General features: G+C 41.6%; 1 protein-coding gene across 1 annotated transcript in view; it reads right to left on the reverse strand.

Moving 5' to 3' along the window:
* Window positions 1-3427: 3427 nt before the first annotated feature.
* The window catches only part of aldh16a1 (aldehyde dehydrogenase 16 family, member A1), a 15401-nt gene continuing 772 nt past the window's right edge, over window positions 3428-18056 (reverse strand). The window contains exons 2-17 of the mRNA XM_079253236.1: window positions 15676-15775; window positions 15454-15580; window positions 15221-15378; window positions 15063-15140; window positions 13421-13608; window positions 12878-13036; window positions 12644-12802; window positions 12414-12570; window positions 11454-11529; window positions 11234-11339; window positions 9351-9484; window positions 9109-9279; window positions 7370-7574; window positions 7083-7268; window positions 5100-5225; window positions 3428-5017 (exon numbers count right to left, since the gene is read on the reverse strand). Of these exons, the coding sequence (XP_079109362.1) occupies window positions 4859-5017; window positions 5100-5225; window positions 7083-7268; window positions 7370-7574; window positions 9109-9279; window positions 9351-9484; window positions 11234-11339; window positions 11454-11529; window positions 12414-12570; window positions 12644-12802; window positions 12878-13036; window positions 13421-13608; window positions 15063-15140; window positions 15221-15378; window positions 15454-15580; window positions 15676-15775 (2289 nt within the window). The 3' untranslated portion in view covers window positions 3428-4858. The remainder of the gene's footprint in view (window positions 5018-5099; window positions 5226-7082; window positions 7269-7369; window positions 7575-9108; window positions 9280-9350; window positions 9485-11233; window positions 11340-11453; window positions 11530-12413; window positions 12571-12643; window positions 12803-12877; window positions 13037-13420; window positions 13609-15062; window positions 15141-15220; window positions 15379-15453; window positions 15581-15675; window positions 15776-18056) is intronic.

Raw genomic sequence — 18056 nt, forward strand, 5'->3', positions numbered from 1 at the left:
TCGCCGTGATGTTCATGTTACTGCTTACATAAGGTGTACATTTTCAACATGAGGTTTTTAGCACACCATGTTCCAGGATTTCCAGTATCTCATGTCTTCTGGGAGCTCTAGGCTCCAGGTGTGGTTTACCTGGTAGGTAGAGAGTCTGTTTCTTGGAGGTTGTGGTCATGTGTTTGTCTCTTTATCTGATCTGGATACCAGGTGTTTGTAAAAAGCCAAGAAAGCTACTTGTGGTGTTTTGCATCATTATTGAATCTTTGGACTCACAATGTTATAGTTTCATTGTAGTGGATGTACATGGAGCAGTTTATAGATAGCAGAGCAAATCAAATCAAATTAATATTGCAAAATGGCACAGTAGGCACAAAATGAATAAATCAGACAAATTACAGGGAAACTGGGAGGTGAAAAGGGCTAAACAAGTTTGCTCTTAGGTGTAAAGATTTGGCTCTTGTCCTTAATTTGTGGTGTTAATTTGGAAGTTTCCATCTCTATATTTTCTTCTGCTTAGCCAAAGCAGAGGATGGAAAAACAACAGATCCAGCAGGGAGTCAGAGACGTTCCTCTTCCCAAGCCCTGTTATCAATTTAGAAGGAAATTCCGGACTGATTGGAAACATTTTAGCGTATTTTTTCATGGTTTTAGCATTTTTAACTAGACATGTCTGATATTATCTGCTAATAATGGCATTAAAATGTTTTATCAGAAATGATCGCAATCAGTTTTTACATTTTTAAAGGCACAATTTACACATCAAGCTGTGTCTCCTTTGCTTGGCAAACTCCCATTTTATCCTGTGGCTTCCGCTTGTCTGAGCCAACCTTAAACGTTCAGGTAGACGTCTATCAGGACACATTTGGTGACATCATCAAACTGTGTCATTATGTGCAGCATAAGGAGCTTGTAAATGGTCTCGTCCACATTCTTTGATTTGGAATTGTTTCAGTGTATATTCAGCCATTAAATTTGCTGTTTGCAATGGCTTTAAAGAGAAGGTGATAACATCATAAACATTTTATGTATTTGTCCCTGGCTAAATAAACAAATGGAATTGAACTTTTACATAATTATGACACCAGCAACCCAGAATATTGAAAGGAACTTTGTTTTTGGCCTTTTTTATCAGCATTTTATATTCTGTATATAATCTGAATATTAATAATAAGAAGTAAACACTTGTGTTTGTGGATTTCATGGTGAATCATAGCACATTTAAAAGTATAAAGTATTATAAAATGGTTTATACATAACTATGACACATGTATCTTAAGATGACTTCAGTTCAGTTGCACTACCGGTTCTGTAGATTATCAGTGATATAAGGCGAATTCCAGGTAGGTTTTGCAACACATTTACTGCATTGCTGCTGGTTAATGGTGGCAGTCATAGTTGCACAAACTCCTCACTATAACCACGTGTTCATTATCCACATACCTGGGAAAAAGAAAATAAACACATGTCTTTAACTGGGCTTTATTCAGTGTTCCTTACATATTCTTCAACTGTTTAATCCAGAGTGACTCAGCAGTTTGACAACACCCCTATGTTTGTTTGTGCTGTGTCATGTTACACAATTAGAGTCACACATAATTAACATGACTCTCAGTAGAGGATTGTGCTGTGTCATTGTTGTGACTCAGCATTCTTAGGTTTCCCGTAACTTTGTTTTGCTTAAGTGGAAGTGGGAATGAGACCAAGGACACTTGTGGACACATACATGCTGACATCAGCTGTCTGCTGGCTGGAACCAGTTAGGTGGAAAATAAAAAAGAGAAACCAAATCAAGATATGGCTTACTGGCTTACAGAAGCTGTATCGTGACTGAAGTGTACTTTAAAATTCCTGTTTCAGTGTAGAGCTAGTGTAACCAGGTTCAGATTTCATTACATTCTTTAACTTAAACAGACCCTTCAATTGTTCAAGAGGAAAGAACATCTTGGATCATGTTTATTCCAACATTTTGCATACAAACCTGTATCTCTCACCCATCTTGGGCAGCCAGGTCAACGTCCTCGGTTCCTGTTACTATTCGCCTTACCCAATTTCCAGAAAGGTATCTATAACCAACTACCATGAAAACATGACGTGCTTTATCGCTACCTTTCTGACTGTTTTATAACATATGATGGAACATGTTTAATCAGGGTGACCTTAATAATATATTATGACAGCATTGGTCTATGTTAACTTCAGACAATGTCTGTCTCAAAATCAAAAACATCTGCATGTTTCCAAACTAAAACCCATGAATGACTGGTGAGATAAAGTTTCTTTAGGATCATAAAAACTATCTTTAGCTTAGAAGATAAAGTTCAGTACAACTAAGGAGAGGGATTAATAACAAAGCTAAACTGGCCTACGAGGATAAAACTGATGGTCACTTAACAGACAATAACACTGATGATGTAGCAGCTGGGTCTATGGCAGATCACCAAGGTCAAGGTAAACTTTATTATCCCAGCATATTTCACCATAGTTTAGAAGGAAATGAGGGGAAACAATGCAAACACAAACTATAAAAACACTTAAAAAAGAAATACTTGTTTACCTATGACACAATAAAAGCCATTATCATGTGATCTGTAAAACAAAACCAAGAACAGGCACAGGTAGATGTGTGTGTAAGCATAAGTACATATATGCAGGCTTTATGATGCTACATGTGTTTGAACTCTACTGCTATTAAACCTAATGGCTGCATGCACAAAAGACCTTCCTTATCTTCTTCTGCAAGATGATGTAATTTTCCCTGTAACTTCTAACCATTACATGGGAAAATGGAGCCTCTATATGTATCACTGCCAATGGCTCCCTGACCGAAGAGCTAAACCAGTTATTTGCCAGGTTTGAGGTTAACAGGACTCCAACTGGAGCATATGGGCTTCCAACCAACACCAAAATCTTCCTCTGGAGTTGCATGAACAGTACTTCTGTTGCATTATTGTGTTTGATGACAATAGACTTTTAGTTCTATTTGACTTCCTTTTAAGCAATTCTTGCTAGCAAAGTTGCTTAAATTTAATACAATAAGAAAACGGTAAATACCAACTGAGGTATTTTTGGTTAAATGTCTTTTTAAATAAATGTTCCCCAGTCAGAATATAATTGTAGGCTATTCAATGTAGGCTAAAGTCTTTTTCTTACAAACAGCTCTATACTAATGGTGGTGCAAGCTAATAGCAACATAAGCTAATAGCCAACATGCTAACAGTAACAAGTTATTTTGAATTTATCATATTGACATGCATATTAACGTGTTTGAGTACATCTGCCAATAATGTTCTCTAATAAAACTTGAGACATGCATTGGTGAGCTAATGTTAATAGCTGTTAGCATGTTTAAGTCAGGTTGTTCTGAAAGAGTGGTGAAAAAAAAACAAGTATTCATACAGATTTAAAAAATCTTTTATTAATGGCTTTTGGACTGAGAAACTTAGCATCATTTTCTGAAGAAAAAGCAGGTTGAAAATTTATTTTCAACGACATGAATATGGACTTCAGATTTCACAGGGAATGTTTGAATTGCATAATAATCAGTAACTCTTTGAGTAACATCTTAACAGTGTTGTACGGTAATAAACACAGAACAGAAAATTTAATATTGACATCAAATTAATTTGGATAAGCCAGACATATGTTGGCTTAATTGTTAATTCAGACCCATAATTCTTTGCACTGTATTTGTTTGGAAGAAATGTTCCAAAAGGTCATAAAATACCCAAATCCTACCAAACATGCCCCTTTGGAGCCCAAGTTGAGACCCAAATGGGACGTCAGGAAAAAAGCTCACAGTAGCAGTAAGTGGGCAAAGTGGGACCACAACATACTGACTGGGCTGAGTATCCCAGATGTAGCCTGCACTTTGTTATCCATCATTTTGCCCAAAATTTCATTCTGTAAATGGGCAATAAGCAACCTAAAACTGAACAAACTACGATTCCACAATATGTTTCAGTTGGTCTAGGTATGGGGAGTTCAGCTTTAACCAGTTTGGTTTGACAACAAAGGACAAAATAGTCATGTTGGGTTGCCTTGTCCACTCTGGCCTACAGAAAACCCACAACAGCCCACATCGGACATGTTTACTGGCACAGCTATTTATAACGTACATGAAGAAAAATAAATTCAATCTGTAACTTAATACAAATAACAAGGAACAAGACCGTATTAATGGAACCTTTGATAACAACATGTGGGCAAAATGGACCTAATAGATGTGTGTAAGGCAGTTTGGTTTGATTATGCAGATATAAAAATGATCATTGTTCATGACACAAGATTAATACAGTATCAGTATAAATACTTCTTCACCTGTTAGAAGATGTAAAAGGCTCGCACAGGTTTTAGGAGAACAAAGAAAAAGACTCATTAAAATAAAGGCTGGAACTTTTATTTAGACTTTTTCTTTGTTCAATATGCTTTGAAAATGACCAAATCAACAATAAATTGATCGTCATCATCAGCTGTTGACTGTGTGTAAACTGAGAAAAATGTACCATAGGACTATTGTGTTACATCTCAGGGAGGGTTTGTCATAAAGAAGGCATCCCATGTGTTTCCTGTTGACATATTTCTAACACTACATGTAATGTCACACTGATGAGGCTTTGTGTTTGTATTGCACTTGTTACTCTGATATCTGAGGAATTACCAGCTTTGATCGTCTTCATCACAGCTGAAGGAAGTGCATGAATACTAATCTCCAGGCTGTATGTTTCCCAATTATCTTTTCTATGACCAGGGACTCTACCTCCATCGGAATAATTAATCTACTGTCCATTTATTTTAAGCTAATTCTTCATCTCTCCTTTTAAATCTATGCTTTACGGGACTTTTCATTCTCTCTGGCTCTGTATTATCATGCTGTGGGGATCCAGACGCTCTTCCACTGGACGGCATTCCTCCACATGTCCTCCAGAAGAGAAGGATGGGACTGAGTCCAGTCCATCCCGTCCTGGCTGAAGAGTCGCAGGGTTTTCAGAGGGCTGGTGCAGGTGTACTGAAGGTACTGACAACCCTGCAGCAGGAAATCACAGATCAGGAGTAGCGATCATACGTGGTAAAGATCAGCGGTGAGTAAATAATGAAGTGGTCCTCACCTCAGCACTTCCCCAGTACCAGATGGCTTTGATGACACTGTGAGTGGCGAGAGCCACAGTCAGCTGATCCCTACTTCCTGTGATGATGTTAACCAGACCTGCTGGCAGGTCTGAGGACTGAAGCACCTGAGGACAAGGAAGAGGAAGACATGACACTATCGTCACAAATATGTAAACAGATGTAATCGGGAGCTTCCAGTGGATGTACTGCTTGTGATATGAGAAATCCTTGCTCATCAGCAGATCAGCACAAGTTTGCATGGAATAAAACTAAAGTTATATCCGCGTTTTACCACCTATGTTGCTTTGTTTTTGTTTTGTGTTAAAGAGGCGTGTTACCATGAGACAATATGGCAGAATATGAGTTATTCAGTGAATAAACCAGATAAAGTCAACCTTATAGGTTTTTTTTTTTTCGTTTATAAAAAAAAAAAAAAAAAAAAAAAAAAAAGGAGCAAGGTGTCACTGGCCAGCATGACATAAAAAGCTGCAGTGAAAAGAAAAAATATATGGGAAATGTTTCATCCCCAGCAGCATAACTTTTAATTTGTAATTTTATCGATGTAAGAAACCTAAAAATCAATCTTATTTTGATGGGTAGTTTCACCGCTTGGGCAAAATGAACTTGTAATGAGGACAATGCCCTGCTTTTGCTCTCAGGGTTCATTAGCTGTAGAAGGAACTACTTCATGTTAGATATGTGGTTTTATATCTTTATTTTCACTGTTCCAGTTTAATGTGTGTGTCAAAAAGCAGCTTTTCTGCTAAATGACAGCTGGAAGTCAACTAACGACACTTTCATTGCATTTCAACATTCTCTACCAAGGTTCAAAATAAACATTATAACCATTTTCATCATGAAGTTTCCAGAAAGAAGCGTCCCGTAGCTTTTTTCATCTGGTTTCTCTGAGAAATTCATTGTTCATATGTCAGATTTGTTTCTGCACAACAGAGGGAATTCAACTGAAATGCTTTATTTTCCTTTCTTTTATTATTTTGTTATGTTGGCATCAAAACACAGAAATAAATTAAACTTAAAAAAATTTAAGTAGTGTTCCTGTGACTTTACACATTTATAGTGTTGTGAAATTAAATGCAGAATAATCGTGATAATCGTTATATTGTGATTATTACAATAATCTTAAGAAGAAAATCGATGATAGTGACATCCCTGTTATTAATACTCAGCCTAAACAGTCTGGATTAACCGGGTATGTAAGATTGGCGTCATTACAAAACTATATAAATAAAAATAAATAAATATACAAATGAACAAGCAACATGCTAGCTAGCTACAGCCCTACAATCGCGATTGTAAGTTTTGGGACGCTTTTCCATTCGATTTAATTGGAAAGTGTCCCAAAACTTATTTTAGAGGTTTATATCCAACTTTCCTTTTTATCTTTTAACATCCTTAAAAATTTCATTTTAAATTCATTCATTCGCCAAATCGTTTAGTTCAATTAAGGCTTGTGGGGAAGCTGGAGCATATCCCAGCAGTCATTGGGCGAGAGGCCGGGTACACCCTTGACTGGTCACCAGTCCATCACAGGGCCAGTTTTAAATTAACACTCTAATTTAACTGGGATCAAGGATTAGACTGGTAAAGTCATATCTGTCTGATTGGCTCCAGCTTGCACATGTACCAAACGCTTCCTCTGAACGTAACAGACATGGTGTTCTACAGGGTTCTGGACTCGGCCCCATGATGTTCTTTTCATACAAATTTCATCAGGAAATGTTCACAGTTATACAGATGACAACCACTTCTATCAGTACAGAAATTAATCATCTGCTGAAGCTTTAGTTGTTGTTTTAAAGTTCTGTTAAAGACATCGGAGGGGCCTGGTGGTCCGGTAATTAATTAAAACTCAGGTCGCAGGGTTTGGTTTTAGGAGCTTCGGATGCTGTTATGTAAATAAACCAAGTGAATGAAGTATTGCTAATCTCAGGGGATTGGTCACTGACGTCAACTATATTTACCTGAATGAACGCCACAGCAGGAAGTGGATGTTTCTGACTGGGAACCATTATAACTGCGTTGCCTGTGGCGATGGCTGCCCCAAGAAGTGTTACCATGGAGAGGAGGGGGTTTTTGTCAGGGAGAACAAAACCAACAACTCCCAGTGCTTCAGGGAAGGACAGAGCAGAACCAGACTGGGGTATGGGCTGAAGGAGGAAAACGACACTTTGAGATGAATGAACTCAACCGTTCCTCCTTACTAACACCTCATACTGCTCGCTACGGCCTTGTCTCCGGACGGCCTCACCAGAGATCCTCCTTGAACTTTGTCACAGTAAGCCGCCCAAACATTGAGCCTGGCGACGCTCAGCTCCACCTCCCTGTCAGCTTCGTCCGCTGAGCCACCTGTCTGGCTGGTGATTGATGCCGCCACATCCCGCCTCTTCGCCTCCAGGCCTTTGGCGAGAGAGTAGATTGACTGAGCACGTTCAGACAGACTCTTCTTCATCCACCTAGACGAGGGGGAGGAATAGTCAAAGAAATCAAATGAAATGCCTGTCTGAAGACTTTGTTGGCCCTTGCTGAGCCTTTAACGGGTTGTGTGGGCCAACAGGGAGTGTTTTTGTCAGATTCTAGCGCTTTCAGCTGTTAATGACTACCTGTGTACTTTGTTTATTCACAGCACATGACTCAGCTAAACTGTGTGTCATGACTCAGCTAAACTGTGTATCAGCTCACAGGCACACTGGAGTCAGACAGATGATTAACATCCTATTGTGAAATAACTCTTAAAGTCTGAATGAGACGGCTTCATATCACCTCGACATGTTTTATGGCATGTTTCTTTGGCTTAAACCAGCCTGAAACAAGTCAATGAAACGGATCAAACAGTTTGCTTTGGGGTTTATTGCTAAGAGACCTGGCAAGTCTGAGCGGTTTTTAACACAACTACAGCGATAACGTCAGATCAGAAAATCAGAGTCCAAGTTTAACTGCTTTAACTGGAGTTTGAGCTCAACAAAATATAGATTTAGCTTATAAATGTAAAGAAAATGTGGATCTCTTCAGAAATCTGAGCCTCCTTCCAGCTTTTTACAACAAACATTTACGAGACAGAAGTTTCAGAGCAGAACAGAAACCAGAGCAGGCTCAGGCTGGAGAAGGAAGGTTTCCTACTTGGGGAGGGGAACTCAAACAAAAACAGAGGTGGTGCTACACTGTCAGTCCTGCATTAAAAGGCTTCCTGAACCTGGTGGACACATGGTGCGACATGGGAGTGGTGACTAAAACTGTCTGACTGAGAGGTGATACGGTGGAAAAGTCCACAATACAGGATCAATAAAGTCCAAAGTATTTTTCGCTTCTTTTTTTGTTTTTTAACAAACCGCTTGAAAAAAAAAAAAAAAAATCTCTCGTCTTGCGTTTCCCTTTCTAGACGTGTATTATCTTAGATTGCCTCCAAGACGTTGTATAACCGTGGACTCCACGCCTCTGGAAAGCTCGGCGGTGCACAAAACTAGAAATAGAAACACCTTTCACTCAGAGGCGGTTAAATATTACGTTGTTATGTAACATTCATAGCAGTTTTCAGCCATATTATTTACATATTCTTCATATTATTTGAAGCTGTGTAATACTACAGCATACTGACGTAACTATATTTGTATCATAACAGACTATGAGCTAATACAGCTGAACTGTAAGTTTTAACTACATCTATACTCCAATCTCCATAATATATCTATATATGTTGTTATACCGCTCCAAATTTAATGTCTAGCCAAAAAAAGTGAACACTAACAGACGTCGGAGCACTTTTAGCTTAAATTATTTCAGAATGTTTTTGTAAAATCTTTTCCAGCTCATCCTGACTCATTAAGAACGAAGCAGAAAGAACACTAAATGGATCCGGACATCTTCATGGGAACATGAAAACAGAGAGCCAGCAGCTGGATATTCAGGCATTTCACAGCCTGATGAGGGTGTGTTGGTGTGTGTGTTTCAGAGCTGCCAGTGTTGCCTTGTTTCATGTGGAAACGCTCTCACCCTGGCTGGACTTTGATAGCAGCCTCCACGGCGTTGCGGACATCTTTCCGGCCTCCATCTGGACAAAACGCCAACACGCCGCTGCCCCCTGGTGGCTGCACAGCCACACTGCACCCAGACACCGATTTACACGCTTTACCACCAACGAACTGCGAGTAGGACGGAGGAGAACTGGAGGGACATTAAACACATCCTGTAAACTCTATAGAGGACTCTTCAAGCTTAAAATGGGTAAAACTTACCTGGTCGGGTCTGAAGTGTCAGGGATGATAGCTGGAGATGCTTCTGTTCCAAACTGGGAGTAATCCATGGAAACGGGGGAGCAGCGATGAAGAGGAGAGGATGAACAGGGCGGCCGCAGAAACTGGTACAGACCCTGAGAGAACGGCAAGATGATGGGAAGATAAATATGGAAAACTAACCGCAGGCGGAAGACTGAAGCAAAATATGGATCAAGTCTGTAAGAACACGAACATGGAAACAGAGCTGTAGAAGAAGACTGGGACTAAACCTGCTGGATGTAGGACTGAAACGCCACTCAGGTCATGCTCAGGTTTCGACAAGCCAGAAATCTAGAACGCTGCAAAAGTTCGAGCCGGTTCCTCCTGGATCCCAGTAACAGAATATAAAAAGACGACTTTGAGACGTCAGAGGTCACATTCAGGAAGACTGGATGGACTGTAAAACCCCGCTGACAGGGTTCACGTGTCAGCTGACCGCAGCTGGATGAAAGAGAAACATCTGTCTCATGTAATTATGCCAACAATAGTTTTATTTCCAGAAGAGAAATTTTACACGATCAGAAAAGTATTTTTCCTCCTCACTTAGATATCACCATTATATTTATTATTTACGTTTTATTGTTATGTAATATAATGTCCATTAATTTTCAGAGATCCTGGATAATGTTAGGGTATTATTTATGAGGGGGGTTTGGACCAGATAAGTGTTCAACTTCTTCCAAGACCCTTTTCGAAATTAAGAAGCTTGTTTTGTTTGTTGTAATGACTATTTGTTGTTTTAAAGTTTGTTTTTTTAGCTTGAAATAAATTCTTTAAAAAAAAGGCTCCAATAAAGTACAACGTAATAATAATAATAATAATAATAATAATATCATCAAGAAAAAGAACGGCCAAATAAACTAAAATAAAAAAAAGGGTATCAATAAACAAAATCCTTTCCTCATTCCCAGATTAGGAATATCGGGAGTTAAACAGACTAAATAGATTTACAGGTCTTTGGTTTATGCGGTTCTCGACTTTACATCATTTTGACTTTACGACGCTCATTACAGAAAATTGTAAATTAAAAAAATAGAGCAACTTTCCAAGTTATGAGGTTCCACATGAGCTCTTATGATGCGTGACGGATCAGTGTGGGTATATTTATTTCAAATGTCTATTCTAATTGTCTGTCCTGTTTTCTGATGAATGTGAAGCATAATATGTGTATTTAGAGCGTTATTCAGTGATTAAGGGGGTGTTTAAGTGTAAAAATCCAACTTATTTCGGGACATGCGGTGGCGTTGGAACAGAAATTGTTGGTAAATCGAGGACCGCCTGTACTCTCTAATGTACAGAGTTCTTTCCTTATAAAATGTGAACTAGAAAGTTATTTAGTTTAATAAGCCCCCAGACTGACACGGTTTGATAAACCCAATAAACCCCCTGCAAAGGAAAGGGGTCCAGCGGATTTATTCACCAGGATGTATTAATCTGAGACGCGGGGGCTTTTAGCAACTTTAGCACCGATAGTTCTGGGACATTTGTAAGGAAAAAAATAAAGAAAAACAAGAGAAATATGTTTATTTTAACATCTGCTCAAAAGATAATCTACGGAATAAAATTGAAATAAATAAAACCAATTAATAAAACAAACAAAACAAAACAAAAAAAAAGACTAAAAATGAAAAAGAGGGTTTGTTTATTTAAATCTTTAGATTTAAGCATAAAGTAAATAAATACAAGACAAAGCTGGTTTTTTTAATCCTGCTTTTCTTTCCTTTATGTTCTGGAAAACATTTCATCATTTAACGCGAATATTTAACTCAGAATATACAAACCGCAGATGGAGCGTTGCCATGGTAATTCTGACATTTCCGTCTGTGGGGAAGAGAGAAACTCACCTCCCGTCCTCCGTCGGTGCAGCTGCCGCTGTCTTTGTGACCAGAGACGGGAAGACAGGGGTCACACACCCAGTTGGAATTGACGCACACCGTTCCCACCGACAAACTGAAAACACGACAGGAAACGACGCGACATTAGTCTGCTTCCCTGCTGCATGGAAACTGGATCATTAGGAGGACAGAGCAAGTCGAACACGGGGCAGGGATGAAGACTGTGCACCTCTTAGCCGTCTCCAGAGCCAGGGTCAGGTCCTCGGTCCAGATGGACGCGGTGTGGCCGTGAGGACTGTGGTTTCCTGGAGAAATCAGAGCGTGTTCAACATATTGTCCAGTAAAGGGAGGCAGAGCCTTTGGTTATCAGGCCCCTCTCTTATGGAATAAGCTCCCAGTTAGTGTTAGGGAAGCAGACACCCTCCCCACCTTTAAGACTAGGCTGAAGACTGCTGCTATAGGTTTGGACTGCTGAGGACATTTCCTGATACACTGAACTTCTTTTTCTCTTTATCTCTCTCTTTTATCCCCCCCAATAACAGTGTTGCATCATTAACATGTATGTCTCCTGTCTCAGCAGGTCTCCCTGGCCGGGAGTAGCAGTTCCTGTTGTCTGTTGTCTTTCTGTCCTCTTCCCCCCACACAGCAGAGGCAGATGGCTGCATGTCCTGAGCCGGGTTCTGCCGGAGGTTTCATTCCTGTTAAAAGGGAGTTTTTTCCTTCCCACTGTCGCCAGTGTGCTTGCTTAGGATGGGAGATTGAGTTGGACTCAACTCAATCTGTTGGTTTCCTTATATAGGCTGTTATGAATTGGCCTTCATTATGTTTTCCTCTGTCTGTAAAGCGTCTTGAGATGGCATTGCCGTGATTTGACATTATATAAATAAAGTTGAATTGAATTAAATTCAAGCAGATCTCAGAGTCTGAGACAGACAAGAGACACCGCACACCCTCCATCTTCTGGCTTAGTTAGATTCAATTCCTGGACGACAAAGGTCTCATTTTTACCGACACCGTTTGGTCGCCTTTAACCCCTAAAGCCTGAATCCAACAACAACGACCATCAATCGATCGTCTGATTCGCTTAAATCGTTTCAGGATTGGGGGTTTTACTGGAGTCCATCCCAGCAAATGAACGATTTACCGGTGATTCATGCTGCTATGAATAAAAAAAAACAGGCGTGCTTACCCAGAGCCACTGCCTCAGAGTTGCTTCTGAAAGTCAGGAGGGGCAGCAGCGGTCCGGGAGCGGGGGCGACCACATACGGCGAGGAGGGGGCCGCCCCACAGAGCACGGTGGGAGGATACTGGGCACCAGAAGGCGGGGCTGCACATGACTGAACCAACTGCAGGATGAGAAATTAAGATTTGAAAACAAACCTTGTGTTTAGCTTCCCAGTTTTCAGGCCTCTAACTGACCGTCGCCCCCTGCTGCTGAGCCTCCAGTACTGCAGCGTCCAGCAGCGCTCGGTCTGCGTCGCCACGCAGAGCCACACACTTCATCCCAGCCATGTGCAGCCGGAGACGGGCCACGACCCTGTCCGACACGCTCTCCTGAACACACAGCACCCAGTGGACCTGCAGGCAGACAGGAAGTTCAACAACACAGAGGACGTCGTCGCTCTGCGGACGCCGCGCTGCTATGCTCCTCACCTCCTTCCTCTTCTTAAAAGCAGCTTCCATGACTTCGTCCACGGCGCTGTCGATGTCGGCTGACTCAAATATTATAAAGGGGCACATGGCGCCTGTGCATGTGGAGACGGACACGGGAACGCCCATTCCTGCTGAGGCCTTACACAGCATCACGCCGTCCTGCCAGGAGACAAAACGCCGCAGGAACATCAGCTCTGTACGCATGCCTTCCTTCCCAACTTTTAGAGCAGTGGTGCTCAGACGTTTCGCCTTAACATACTGGTCTTTACAACCCCCCACCCTGATGTGATAGCTTCTGCGACACATCAGATGCTTCATCCCGCAGCATCGTCTCAAAAAAGCACCTGCATGTCCGAGCTCAGCGTCTCTCCGGGACAGCGCTCAGATCTAATATGACATGTTGGTTATGATGTTGATCTCTGCATTAATGGTTTCATTTTGACAGCCCTGATGAAACCCTGAAGTCTTTTTTTTATCTCACGACCCCCATGGGGATCCTGACCCCCCGTTTGAGAACCGCTGATGTAGAAAAGTGGGGCCCACCTCCTTGCTGCCGCTGTAGGTGACGTAGCTGATGCGGGGGTTCTGGGCCACCTTGGCGCCCAGCGTCACGTCGCTTCCTGTTAGAACATTAAAAGCTCCAGCAGGAAGTCCTGCGCTGGTAAACAGCTGTGCCAAAAGGAGCACTGGGGGGGCGCTGCTCCCACCAGGGACAACAATCACAGAGTTACCTTAGAAAAAAAAACAAAGTTTAGTTATTATTAAGGAGTAAAAGGCAGACCTTACTGCTCATCGAGCTCCACAACATCCATAAAAACACCCCCCACACATCAAATCAGTTTTAATAAATCCAACGTAACTTTTTCCCCAAGCGGCAACCTCTGGTGGTTAAAAGTGAAGCCTATGCAGAAGTGCATAAAACTGCAGTTCCCCCTTCATCCACTAGGGGCTCCAAAACAGAGCGAATCCCCATAGACTCCCATGTTAAAAAGACCAACTTCACAACAGAAATAAACATGTTTACAGCCTGGTTCAAAAATCCATTTTAGGTTCAATAGGTCAAGTTTACCTTCATGACAACTGTGGGGGGAGTGAATTTTTTTCTGACTCCTCCGTGTAAAAGTAATTTAATCTCGAAACTCGGCATATTTAGGGGCGTGTCCTTTTGATTGACATGTACCCAATCTCCCGCTTCAAGTATGAAGAACGTAGAACCGCGGTTTTTAGCCGGTCAACAACGTGACTTAGCTTTAGCCCCCCTTACCTCCGTTAGCTGGTTAGCTCCCGTTATCTCCGGGTTAGCTCGGTTAGCTTTTAGCTACAGAAAGCTTGGAGTTCGCGCGATGTCAATCATCCACCATGACGCTCACAACCCCCCTCTCAGCTCCACCTCTTTGCCCATATTTGTATTTTCAAGGCGATGGTAGGAACCGCCCACCGAGCTTCAATTCAGCTCTTCAGAAACCAACGGGTGACGTCATGGAGACTACGTCCATCTCTTTCTGTACAGTCTATGGTTTTTCCTCATAAACTGTATCAACAACTTGTAATGCTAAAACACTGTTTCAGAATGATAAACAGGGTTCTTCTACCAGACCATGAACACACCAGACGGGCAGAGTCTTCCTCAGGGTCTTGTTCCCACTTTTATCTCTTTAACTTTAATCCATTGATGATCTACTGGATCATGTCAGATAAAAGATGGAGTTAGTTTGTACATAGTCTGATCTGTCTTTCCTGTCGTCTCCACCCCAACCAGTCGAGGTAGATGGCTGCCCTCCCTGAGCCGGGTTCTGCCGGAGGTTTTCTTCCTGTTAAAGGGGAGTTTTTTCCTTCCCACTGTCGCCACGTGCAGCTCAGGATGGGGGATTGGATCCAAGTCATGACTCGATGCAATCATTTGGTTTATATTACAGGATATGGATGAATTGGCTTGAAATGATGTGCCTATAAGGCGCCATGTGACAACATTGTTGTGAAGTGGCGCTATACAAATAAAGCTTATGTTAAAGTAGGCGGGGCAATGGTTCAGGCGGTCTTGTGACCTGATGGTCGACGGTTGCAGCATGTTTAATAAAAGAAAACGTATGAATGAATTTATCTATGTAAAGGTTTGCGTTAGTGGTGATGGTTCAAGTTGGATTTTACATGAGAACAAAGTAAGACACAGATGTGTGTGTTTTACCCATGGCCAGTGCTGGCAGGACTTTCAGCATGAGGGAATAGAGGGAGCAGTCATCAGACGTTACTATGACAACAACACCTGGAAGACAGCGAGAAACATGAGCTGAAACACTCCAACATCCAGCCTCACAGCAAACACACGCCCTGCTGCTTCCGTACCAAGAGGCGTCCAGTCAGGGATGAGTGTGTCTCTGAGCTGAGCCCAGCTGCTGTAGAACTGCAGCAGTCTGACCAGCGAGGACGGCGAGCAGGAGGCCTCACACAGCTCGCACAGCTCCGACACACACTGGCCGTGCAGGCCGAGGACGCCCACCAGCCTGGACGAGGGGGAGAGGCAGCACAGACATGAATGGATGAAACAGTGGGGGGTGAGGAAAGTGGTTCATTCAGACCTGAGCAGGACTTTAGCTCTCTGGCTGCAGGTCAGGCTGCTCCAGGCCTTGTAGCCGTCGGCAGCAGAAGAGGCGCACAGGGAGACATCGCCCTCCTCAGCACATGCCGTGCTGCACACGGCGTCACCTGGTGGACAGGGAAGGCATGGTGCACCGGGTTACGCTCATCACAGCGTGCTAATTACACCACAGCTTACTGACACGCCAACCATCCATCCTGACCTTTACAATCAGCCAGGCGGCGGCTCTGGCGGTCCGCTGGCCGAGCAAACTTCCCCCCGATGAAGAAGCCCAGCGAACGGGAGTGATGATCCAGCCAGGCCTGGTGCGGAAGAGGAGGAACTTACAACTTATAAAATACACCACAAATAAAGACACGACGAGTCTGATTACAACCAAAACATCAATTTGATATCAGCTTGTTAAAAGGAAGAGTGTAGCGATTCTACCTCTGCGAACAGATCTATGATCCCTATCAGCTCACAACACGACGGAAGGGAGTGTGTCCTTATTTATAGGGGTGGGAAAATTGAATCAAAATATCGAAAATTGAAATTTTTTTGCTTTACAATTTTAAAATTGATTTTTTTTTTGTTAAAAAAAAACAAAAAACTTTTTTCACATAAATAAAAATAATCCAATCTAAAATGTTTGCCATTTTTATTGTTTTTATTGATCTTTTTACTTTTTGGGTGTTATACGAGCAGAATGATGGTCTGGATACTGTGTTGTTTTTTCCTCATTGAAATGAAGGAAAATGACGAGTAAAAAGAAAAACGTTTCATAGATTTATTTTGTTTTTAAACTACAAAAATCACCAATATTAAAGAATTGAGGGAATCGCAATTTAAATCGAATCGGCACCAAAAAAGTATTAAAAAAATCTTCACATCCCGACTTATTTATGTAACAAAACAGATAAAAAGCAGGAGCTGTGTGTGGAAATGAATCCCTGTGGTTCAATATTGACTAAAATCACCTAAAATAAGCTGAAGTAATTATTTCTGTATGACATCATCCGTCCACATCGTTTAAACCAGGATGAGGTCTGGACATCAACGTTCTTGTGTTTGGTGTCGCTGTCCTGATTCATGACCCAGTTTCAGCTGACAGACAGACGGATGGTGGGACATTTAACCCTAAAACCCTTCGGTAGAGGAGTCCATGGTCCACCTAATGGCAGCGAGGCGTCCAGGTCCCGTAGCTGCAGAACCAGCCCTCCTCCACCATGCTGGAAATGTTTGTGCTGATGGGTTTGGTTTTCAATCATGCTGCTTTGCACTGGGACGTCTCAACAGGACGTTTGCTCCGATGCAACTCTGCAAACCTAAACTGAGCTTCAAACCAGTATGACGCCGCATGGTGGCGTACTGGTCAGCGCTGTGGCCTCACAGCAAGAAGCTCACTGGTTCTGATCGACCCTCAGCTGGGAGGAGGTTTGAACGGTGGCCTTTCTGTGTGGAGTTTGCATGTTCTCCCCGTGTATACGTGGCTTCTCTCCAGGTTCTCCGGCTTCCTCCCACCTTCCAAACACATGCAGGTTAGGTTAACTGGTTACTCTAAACCAGGGGTATCAAACTCTAGTCCTCGAGGGCCAGAATCCGGCAGGTTTTTGTTGTTTCCTTCAACCAACACAGCTGATTCTAATCAAATGGATCCAGCAGCTTCTTGTCAACCTTTTTATCAGTTTCAATAAGGTGTGTTGGAGCATGGAGACAACTAAAACCTGCAGGATACTGGCCCTCCAGGACTGGAGTTTGACACCTGTGCTCTAAACTGTCCCCAGGAGTGAGTGTGAATGGTTGATTGTCTCTCTGTGTGGCCTGCGATGGACGGATGGATGTATATGTACCTTCTCATTTACAGCACGTGACTTTATGATTGCCTAAAACATAACAGTCATGTGGCAGATTTAATAGATAATAAGCAACGTTTGTCTTCTTCAGATAAAACAAAGCTGATGAAAGTACAGCTAACACGCAGCTACTGAAAGCAAAATGGTCTGACCTTCTGATTTCACCTGCAATCTTTCATAACACACTTAAAAGATCAGAAAGAGAAAGAAAATCCAACCTTAAAAGTATATAATCTAGTGAACAAACCAGTTTAATTTGCTATAAATAACAAGGCTGTGACAGTATGCTTTTGTCCCGGTTCGATTCTGATTTTTTTGGGTTCTGATTCAATTTAAATTGCATTTCTCACAATTCTTCGATATTGCTGATTTTTGTAGATTAAAAACAAAATAAATCAATAAAACTCTCTCATTTTTCTTGATTTCAATGAAGGAAAAACACTGCAGCCAGACCATCATTTTGCTGCCTAACGCCCAAGAAGACTATTTAAAAGATCTATGAAAACAATAAAAATGACAAAAATTTACAATGGATTATTTTTATTTTTTGAAAAAAAAAAAAGTTTTTTTTTTGTTTAAAAAAAAAAAAAAAAAATCAATTAACAATTCAATTTTCCGACCCCTCGTAAATGATATAAAAACGATCAGAAATCAGGAATAAGAAACACCCCCCCAAAAATACCCCGTCAAATTCTATTGGTTAGGAATGTGCCACCTTTGCTTGGCGGTGACCGGGTTGGTTATGTTG

This window comes from Telmatherina bonti, assembly GCF_933228915.1.
Source record: "Telmatherina bonti genome assembly, chromosome: 14".
Lineage (NCBI taxonomy): Eukaryota > Metazoa > Chordata > Actinopteri > Atheriniformes > Telmatherinidae > Telmatherina > Telmatherina bonti.